At 41.2% G+C, this 9,910-nt stretch overlaps 2 protein-coding genes across 4 annotated transcripts in view; both read left to right on the top strand.

Moving 5' to 3' along the window:
- Positions 1-2,545: 2,545 nt before the first annotated feature.
- Positions 2,546-3,628, top strand: LOC128315528 (serine/arginine repetitive matrix protein 3-like). Its single transcript, XM_053222286.1, has 2 exons — positions 2,546-3,414; positions 3,491-3,628. Exons 1-2 carry the CDS (start codon positions 2,638-2,640, stop codon positions 3,557-3,559), a joined length of 846 nt encoding a protein of 281 aa, XP_053078261.1. The 5' UTR covers positions 2,546-2,637; the 3' UTR covers positions 3,560-3,628.
- Positions 3,497-9,910, top strand: part of NKAIN2 (sodium/potassium transporting ATPase interacting 2) — a 977,009-nt gene continuing 970,595 nt past the window's right edge. For all 3 annotated transcript variants that reach the window (XM_053222289.1, XM_053222288.1, XM_053222287.1), the window contains exon 1: positions 3,497-3,682. In XM_053222289.1, coding sequence (XP_053078264.1) covers positions 3,629-3,682 — 54 coding nt within the window. In that variant the 5' untranslated portion in view covers positions 3,497-3,628. The remainder of the gene's footprint in view (positions 3,683-9,910) is intronic.

Here is a 9,910-nt window from a genome sequence, read left to right as displayed (position 1 = left end):
TCACCAGACTAGTTGAGGAAAGCCTCATATAGCTGAACAGTGTGTGACTATTTCCAAATGAAAGTGCAATTGACATTCCAATTTGAGACATCTCTCTCCTTCATGCACTTCAATAGGACAGTTGGGATTCTCTTTATAGTCTGTTCCCTTAAGGCTCCATGGAAATGGAACAGAAAGGGCATAGCCACCTTAAGGAATGGAACTATATCCCCATCTACAGCACCTTTTCGTAAGTCAGGCTTCGGCTATACTGTATATACGTGATGCAATATGAACTTAATTTAGAGATAAAAAATATCTCAATAAAGATGGGAAAAGAGATAAAATGTGTGTGACCATTCTTCTAAATGTTTTAAGTCATCATTTCTGTATGGAATTCCAAAATAATGGCAAAGAAATATAGTAAAATATCAACAAAGTATAGCACAGTGGTTTGGAAAGTGAATTTTGATGTCCCACAGTCATACCTTCACACTCTAATTCTGCCACCAGGAACATGTGCACCTGAGATCAAGATACTTCATTTCTCTAGGCCTTTCTTTGTGTATCTTTAAATTGACCTTCACACTAGCTCATTGGTCTCTTGTGAGTAATAAGTGAGATGGTGCAAGTGTAGCACGTAAAATAGGTGCACACAGTAAATGCTCAATACTATTCATGTACCTGGTTCAGTCTTCTGATAATAATGTATCCATGATGCCAGATCAGGAATAAAAACCCTTGGAGATTGCATTATGTTGGGTTTCTCAAGATGCAGCACTGACACAAGGATTTGAGTGATTTATTTTGGAAGTGACCCCAAGAAGCACTGGTAGAGGGCAAGGGAAATAAGGCAGGAAGGGAAGGAAGTTAATTCAGGGTGCATGAATGGACCAATATGGTCAACCATGGACATTATGGGCTCAATCCTGGTGGGGAAGTTAATGATGTAGACTAGAGTATGTCTCAGAATTTCCCATCTCTGGGTTGAGAAGTTGGAATATTGATCCACCAATTCCCATCCATTATTGGGCAAGAGTTGTTCTCACAGCTGTAACTTCACTCTGGAGTCCAGAACTTCCTGTGGCTACAAAGAGCCTGTAGACAGATCATCCCAAGTGCTTGCAGAAAGAAGGTGGGCATGTATTGAAAGGCAAGTATCCAGGGACTATGAACAGGGCACTTAGAGTCAGCAAGATAGCATTATGCTTTCCTTTAACCTATACAGTCTAAAGGCCACTCAGGCTGTTGGTGGTTTGGTTGCAAACCATTGCAGGATTATTGCTGGATTCACATGCATTGTTGCTATTATGAATTTAAAAAAGTAATACAATGCTTTCCACAATACGGCAGGAGCTTCTTCAATATTCAACATCCACTTAACAGCCTTATTTTTGTTTGGCAGTAAAAAGTACCTGCATGCCAAGCAGCCATAACAGCTAACATGTATAAAGATGGAATAGCAATAACTAAAAGAAACATTTGTACCAGATACCTCTGGCTTCAGTTTTAGCAGGGGTTGTGGAGCAGCTATTACCTACCAGACCCCTGCAGTGGGTAACAGAATATACTGGGTTCTCTAAATTCCCTCAAACATTGAAAGACACTTTTCAGAGAAACGCCCATTTACAAATGGGGTTATTCAAACCAGGCGTTTTCATTACAGTAATAAAATATCTGCATTCCCCAAAATTTAACAAATCAAATCCCTTTTTGGCTCTCTACAACTGACATTTCTGAAAGTTCAGTAGCAGGCTTCTGGAGACTAGGGTCCCTATGCCCTATTCAATTTCTTTATATTTAGTCGTTCTGATATGTCATAATATTTACTCAAAGGAAGAAATCATTTGGAATCCTTATTTGTGGTTCCCAGCATAACACTATCCTACACAAATGCCATTTCATCAGAAGGGCCAAATCCCATTTGCTATGGAAAGCTCTTTGCCTGACATGGTTGGTTTCATCTGTCTTTATCCTACGGGATGTGGGACATGCTTGCTCTTTGGTTTCCTATTCTCTTTCCTCATCAGTCTCAGCTCTTCATTCTAGTGACTCGCTTCCCCAGCGGATCTCGACACCACACCTTCACCTCCAGGAAAAGTCAGTAATACCTTCACAAAGCTGCCAGGGGGTTAAAAAGGAAACTTGACTCTTGAATTCTGAATACCCAAGCCCCGGGGGCCGCCACCTGGGCCAACTTGCTTCGCTCTTCTGATTTCCACCCGCAGGTGGCAGCAGCGGGCTCCGAAGCAGGTCTCTGCAGGTTTCCGGAGCCTCTGCCCAGCTTTTGGCCGGCGCTCCAGAGCTGGGTCTGGAGCATCCCCACCTTCAGGAATCCATACCCAGCTGGGACGGTCCTTAAAGCTGTAGTCATTGACCGCTAAAATGGTCTCTTATTCTTTAATTTCTTGAGTGCAAACAGTTTAAAGCAACAACGGCAACTCATTGAGTCCCTACTGTCTCCGGTTCTCAAATTCCCCACCAACTCCAGCAGCAACCCGGTCCCTTTTCCCAAGCAGGGTCGGCGCTCCACGCTCCGGCCCTTGCAGATCCTCCGGAGCCGCGTGCCAGGCGGCTGGCAGTGCGTCTGCGGCCGCAGCGCGCCTTCTCCTCCCCTCCTCCTCCTCCTCCGCCTCGCGGGCTCTGCAACCGGTCAGGATGCCGTGGCTGCACCCCTGTTTCATCACCCCACCCCCCTTCCCTAGCCCTCCTCTTCGTCCCTTCTCCCCAAACACACACAGGCGCTCGCTCATAGTGTTTCAGGCTCGGCTGCGGGACCAGGACCCACGCAAGCCCAGGAAGCCACGGACATGCCGCCCGGACTCTTCGCCCCGCGGGCCCCAGCGCCGCCGCCGCCGCTTCTGCGCCGCTTCTTCCCACCTAGACAACAGCCCCTCAAGAGGCAGCCCCGGCGGGGCTGCGAGAAGTTTACGTCTCTGGCAGGGGCGGCGGGGAGCAGTTGAAGGATCTGTTGTAGGAGGATTAGCACATTGGGGCGAGGGGAGGGGCAGCGCCGCAGCTGGACGCGGCGCGGACCCGGCAGCACTGCGTGCGGCAGCCACCGCCGCCGCCGCCCGGGACCGCGGAGCCCGGACGCCCCCGCCCGGCCCGCGCCCCGCCCCCGCCCGCTTGGCCCCGCAGCGCCGGGCGCAGAGGAGCCGCGGGCGGCGCAGGGAGGCGGGCAGCGCCCCGCGCGCGCTTCTGCCGCCCCCGAAGCCGGCGCGCGGAGAGCGCAGGGCGAGCGCGCGTCGGGCGGCGGCCGCGCTGGGGGCGTGGGGCGAGCCGGCGCGAGGAGCGGCGGGGGCGAAACTTCGCGGCCAGATGCCTGACGGCGCGGCGGCGCTGCGAGGCTGCCGCTGCTGCCCCTGCGGGCCCCGGGCGCGTCTCCGCGGGCGGCGCTGCCCGCGGCGCGGCGTGTGCACCGAGCGAGTGAAGGTATGTTTGGCGGGCGCGGCTGGAGCTGCTGCCGCCGCCGCCGCGCCAGCAGGTCCTAATGCCTGTCACTTCCCAGGACACTGGCAGCAGCAGCCCGGAGCCCCCGAGCCCTCGGCAGGTTTGCCTGTCCTTCCCCGCGATCTGATTGGATAAAGTGGGGGCTCGACGGTGGCCGACGTGGGACAGTCTGGCTGTGGCAGGGGTCTCGGAAACCATGGGTTATTGCAGTGGCAGGTGCACGCTTATCTTTATCTGTGGCATGCAACTGGTAAGTGACACTTGGGTCCTCTTATTCTGTAATGCGCCTTTGAGATACTGGGCTGGGGAGTGCGGTAATGGGTCTGCCATTGATTAGAATGGAAGGAAAGATAAAAGAGAGAAGGTGACAGATAGATTGCCTATGTTTAAAATGATTTCAGGGAGAGGCACTGTGGGGTACAGGGGAGGTGAGCCTTTCCACCCTCACCTATTTCTGTCCCTCTGAAGACAGTTTGGTAGGTGCGGGTTAAACTTGTCTTTAATTTCTTTAAGCAAAGCAAGATGTATCTCTTGTTCCTTTATGCTTTGCATTCCTGTTACTGTAACAACGTGGTTGTCACATATAATTTACTATACAGGTGTTAAAACAGAGAGATATGGAATTTTCGACTTTTCTTCTATATACTAATTTTTTTTGCAGTATCTTTGTTTCTTCACTGACGTGTGTTATTTTTCAAGGAATATATTGTCTTGTAAGTATAATGCTCTAACAGACCACTATGTAGGGCAGATGGTATCCTTACACCAGTCTGATCTAGAAGCCACATTGAGTTCTAAAAGTATGTAGATTGAAGAGAAATACTTAAATGAACTCAGTAACACCACTGCCATAAACTGAACCAGTAGTCTTTAAATCGCAATTATTAAAAGCAACTCTAAGGAAAATTATTCAGTCTCACATTATGTATGTAATTGTTCCTGAAATAGAGATCTGATCCTATAGGATGGAGAATTATATATGCTTTTTGAAGAATGTTGTATGTTTGCAAAGAGGCAAGAAGCCAGTAATGGAAAACATCAAGTCTATGAATTTAAATTCTCTAAGGGCAGTCGAAGGAGGGGCTGAGGATAGTTTAGAGGTGAAAAATCTACTACTGTAAGTGGTTAATTTGAAGTGGGAGTACTTGCTCACTCCTGCTATCAAACAGCTTTCCTTGGAAAGTATAAATTAATCTGAATAGCCACCCACATTTCCAACAATTGTTTCATAAAGGCTGAAAGGACTACAAGATTGAAGGAGATTTCTGAGAGCCCAATCAGTAAAGTGTTCAAAAGAGCAAGGATTTCCTATTGAAACTGATAGAAGAATTCCTTAAGTGGTCTTCATTGTTTATCAATTGTCTTGAAGCCCAAGAGTGTTTGTTTTGTTGTTGTTGTTGTTGTGTTTACTATTTAGCTGAAGGAGTGCCTTTTGTTGCATATTGTCTTGGGGTGTTTTCCTTCCCCAGTAAAGTTATCTCAAGATATGTATTTTGATCTATGAATTTCTTAAGGACTTGGTTTTAAGAAAAAGAAGGTGGAACTATAAATATAATTTTAAGAATATAATATTTTTTCAGTGATGTATAAACCGGTTTATTTCTCTTTTCTATATATTAATTTAAGTTTTGCAATGAAGGATTTTTACTCTTAATGATAAAGCTAATCAGAACAATGAGTTTACTTTGTTAAACCACTGGTTAGGCCAACTATGCCAAATTGTATAAACGTTATCAAAACATTCCTGTGTTCATATATGATTCAGAAAAGAATACATTTGCTGATTCACTGTGTAAAAACATAAAACTGTGAGAACGAGTGGGTGGGTAAGAGTATTCTTTTGCTCTTTTCAATGTAAAAAAAAATTAAATGTGATTTAATTTTTAATTGTGTAGCATAGTAGGGCTTTATTATGGCAATTGTAGGCATTAGATCCATGTGACATGTTGTGTGATGAATACAAACTTCTCAAGAACTTAACAATTTTAGAAACACATAGATACACGAAAAAGAAACCTAAAGGTACAAAATGGCACAATAAGGCTAAAGATTCCTGTGTGTGTGTGTGTGTGTGTGTGTTTATGTGCGTGCAAATATGTGATGGTGTATTGGAGAAGTGCTACATCACTTATGAAACAAATTCTGAATCAAAGGTAAGTTTTGTAACAAAATAGAGGCAGTTGTAATCTAAGGGTGTTCAGTCTAAGCAGGTATACATTTGAATCTTAAGAATGCTCTGTAAGAATCATGTGATTTTTCCCATTCAGACTTTAAGTGCCACCAGGCTAATATAATTAGCAGCCATGTTAATGCAGATGCAGAACAAAAAACAAAGGACGAAGAACATTCATTGCTTTGATAAGGTGAAGTGATCACATTTAAAAGACCTCAGAGATTCCTGGTGGTTGTTGCTTTGTAGAAATACGGTATTTAATTTTAAATAAAATAATTTCTTTGCAAATTAATAATTGCAAAGCACACACACGCTATAGGTGGATATATGTGTTTTCCTTTGCTCTTGATAGACCTTTAAAAACTTTTTGTATTATGTTTGAGTTATTATGAGTAGAAGTGGTTTTAAAAGTAGCCAGGTTTCGGGAGTCAGTTATGACTCAGTACCATTGATTGATACAAAAGTTCACCTAGTTTTGTTGACTTCCGAAGTGTTTAGTGTGCATCCTGGTAACATTTGGACATGTTTTTTGGTAGTTATACAGATAAATCTTAGATACATTAAAATTAATGAAAGCCAGAAATAGTCTAGGACAGAAACTTTATTAAATTTCCTTGTTAAGTAACTTTAAGTTTCTGGAAACATTTATTTCCAATTCTGTAAGTGGGGTATCTCTATTTTAAATAGACTTAAAGAAATATTTATGTCTACGTCAACTTGCAACTGACCTTTGTAGAGGATGAGGTAGCTCGTAGGTATGGTGGAGGTGGGAAGCTCATTCATCAGGTTATTATCAGAGCAGACACAGTGTTTGATCTTTTAACAAGTGATGGGCGGAGACAAACTCTCCAGAGAAATTTCTCTATCAGGATTCTATCTTAGCTTTTAATTATAGTAAATGTGCATTTAGTTTAATATTTGTCAGACTACAAGTGTGGATAAACATACATTCTTTTAAAAGTGATAAACATACATTCTTTTAAAAGTCAGGAAATCAGTTTATAAGACAAGAATTTAGAATTTCATGCCACAGAGATTCAATACAAAACTTCCATTTTATGAAAAAATATCTGCCTCTATGTATCATAAATTAAAATCTTTGAGATGTATGGTAATTCCAACTTCAGATTTTAGGGTGATTGGTATGGAAAAGGGGGTGATTTCTGGAAACAGATTTGTTCATGTGTACAGTTCAAAGTTTAAGCTCTTAATCTCAAGAAGGTAATTTTCTTTTTATCATTGCTGTCCTTAATGCTCAGAAACTGAAGATTTCAGATAGTAACAAAACTCATCACTGCATTTGCTGTGTTGGATATAGTGGCACAGGACAAGAACAGTCAAACTTCTTATTTACAACTCAGCAGCTGGTGAAAAAGTTTCAGCTGTTTTTTTTTTTTCTTTCTTTCTTTCTTTTTGTTCTTAAGTGTTTGGCTGAATCAAAGAGTACTTTATCTAAATGTTGCAAAAATTACTCAGATAATTCTCAGTGAAGACCACTTAGTTGTTATAATATCGAAGAACATAACTTATTTAGTTTCAAAAGACAGCTTTGTTTTCAGGGAAGAAAATTAAAAATTGTCCACATTTTTGTACACCAGATTCCTCTATGGCACAAAGTGTATGTGCCATAAACTACTAAAAGTACACATTTATGTTTAGCAGATTAACACTCGAAGGTGCCATTCTTGCCATGTGCTTTATGAAATATTGCTAACTTGGAGCAGGTGCACCTAAGAATTGTGTTAGTATACTTGCGTGCAGCTGTGTGAAGAAGCACATTTGAAACTTAAGAATGATCTTTAGTTTTACCGAACAGTTACTTGATACTGAGCAGTTACTAAGCATTTTTAGAAGTACACATTTATCAGAAAAGAAAGCCCTGAATGCATAAATGGACTAAATAGAAACAATCTTATTATAATTATGGAATACTTTGGTGCTGTCAGTTCTGACTTTGTGCTGTGTTCGTAGTTACATGGACCTTTGTTACTTTTTAAAAAACAAAGCATGATGTGAAGAGACTTGAAAATTGCTGGTAGAATCTTAGGATTTACCTCGGATACTTTTGACATGTTTGGAAATTCCTCAGAAGTGTAGAACTGTACCTGCCGCAAACCTTCCCTAGTGAGATAATTTAAACTTTTAGATTTATGAATCTACATATGCCATTGCTAATAAAATCTTGTGAACATTAAATCTTGTGGACTAACGATTTCCATATAATGCTTCAGAAACTTATGATGTAAAAATATGCTAAGAATTTGCTAAGTTATAAAATAACTTTCTTCTTTCCATATGTTTTCTACTTTTGCATCCCAGCATTGTCTTGTGTGTATGTGTGTGTATTTTTTTTTAGATCTGTTCTTTCATTCTGATTCAGTACTACTCTACTCTAATATTTACCAAGAAAGATATAGACACTCCTTCCAGTGTCCAGCTCTCTTTCTTGGTTCACAGACCAAGTGGCAGTTCCTTTTTTTCATATACCCAAAGTTTCAAAGAGCCAATCTGTACAGAGCTGTTCCCCTGCTTTCTCAAATAAAGGCTTGGATGGGCAGCATCCCCTGTGCAGAATGCCAGAGTCATCCCTGGCATGAAGCCCATAAGTGGGCAGTGGCCCAGAAATGTGAATAGGCATTGCTACCTCCTTTTCCCTCTGATCCTGCTTTATTGGGGGGCAGATTCTTTACTTGCCCAATGAAGAATTTTGGAATGGCAGCCAGGGACTCCTTGAAATAGGAGGTCTTTATTTCTTGTTCTGTTTCCTTTTTGTGCATGTGTGTGCTTAACAAAAATGAAATCCGAGACAGAAACACATTTTAACCCTTCTAGATTTATACTGGAAATACAAATATTAGAATTATGACCTCAGTTGCATTCAGTATTTGTATATATTCTACTAATGGCCAAAATTTCAAAGGATATACTTCAGTTGTGTTATTTGGTAGAATTTCAAGCAGCTCAGTGTAATTTTTCGAAAAATAGTTTTTGAAACTAATATCGCTAATAATGAAAACTTTTCTATTTCCAGGACTTATAACACTCAAATGTCATACATCAAATACATACACAAGAAGTATTTCTGTTCTATTTTTTCATCTACGTAGTGAACTCTTCCGATTTTGGTCCCCTCTCCTCCCAGAGAACTGGGTTATTGTATATTTTCAATATAATGAAATACATAGTCCATCGAGATACAATGTATCTAAGGTTCCCTTTCCCCTGTAACAATAGTAGAAACAAATGTTATATTAACACTTAATTTCTACATATAGAATGGAACTAAGTGTGTGAAACTTATGTTCCTAACAATTCCAAGAAATTGAAGGATATTTAAAAACTATGAAGAAATAAGATAAAATTATATTGTTTTCTTTCTCTGGGTTAAGGTAGCAATGTAATTTTAAACTAGATTTTTTTAAAACTATTTCAGGTATATTTAGATTGGAAAGTTCATCACTATTTAAAGGAGTTACTTGCTTCATCTTCCTGAAAGCAGTGTTTTTCATTTTTGCTTAAACTCTAACCCAGGCACTGGGTCTAACAAATAGAAACGTTGGTGACATTAAGTCTGGTGGAAGCTGTAGACTTTTTTTTTTTCATTCAACCTGGGATGGAATAAAGTGACTTATGCTAATAATTTTCACCTTTTAAGTTAATTATGGATCACATGCTAACTTTGATCTTTGTAGAAACTCTTTTTGAAAAGTTACGACAGACTGACTTTTTTGTGTACTTTGAAAAAAAAGTTTGTGCTTTGTGTTATGCTTTAAAAATCTATCTTTGTAAAATATTTAATAATGAAAACTGTTAGCATGTATTCGAAGCTTGTTTTGGGCTAAATGCTAAATGAGTGTTTTTTTTGTTTCCCCCCACTGATTCCTTTCCAATAATTCTACAGCATAGGTGATAGACACTAATATCCTCACTTTACAAGGGAGAAAATGGAGATTCAGAAAGTTTTAAGTGACTTTTCTTAACTCACTCTCTTAGTAAGTGATAGAGTTTGTCGCTCAAACCCAGGTCTGTCCCACCTAAAGCCAGACTGAGCTTCAGGAAATCCCTTCCACCTTCCAGGTAACATGAAAGGATACAGCTGTCCTAGCTTCCATTTCTTTTACTAACAAAGGCAGCATCTACCTACTAATTCCTGTTGAGCCAGTAATCAACAGAAGCCTAAGCAGGCTCCTGGAGGGCTGTTGTTACCAGGCTTCTGTCCAGGCCTGACAGGCCCAGGTAGACTTGGGGTTTCACAACTAGGAGTTGCCGGTGCCTGGAGTAGGTAATAAAAGGAGGCACCAGCCC

Source organism: Acinonyx jubatus, chromosome B2 (genome assembly GCF_027475565.1).
Source record: "Acinonyx jubatus isolate Ajub_Pintada_27869175 chromosome B2, VMU_Ajub_asm_v1.0, whole genome shotgun sequence".
Classification (NCBI taxonomy): domain Eukaryota; kingdom Metazoa; phylum Chordata; class Mammalia; order Carnivora; family Felidae; genus Acinonyx; species Acinonyx jubatus.
The sequence above is the reverse complement of the archived record's forward strand: the minus strand, read 5'-3'. Positions and strand labels throughout refer to the sequence as shown.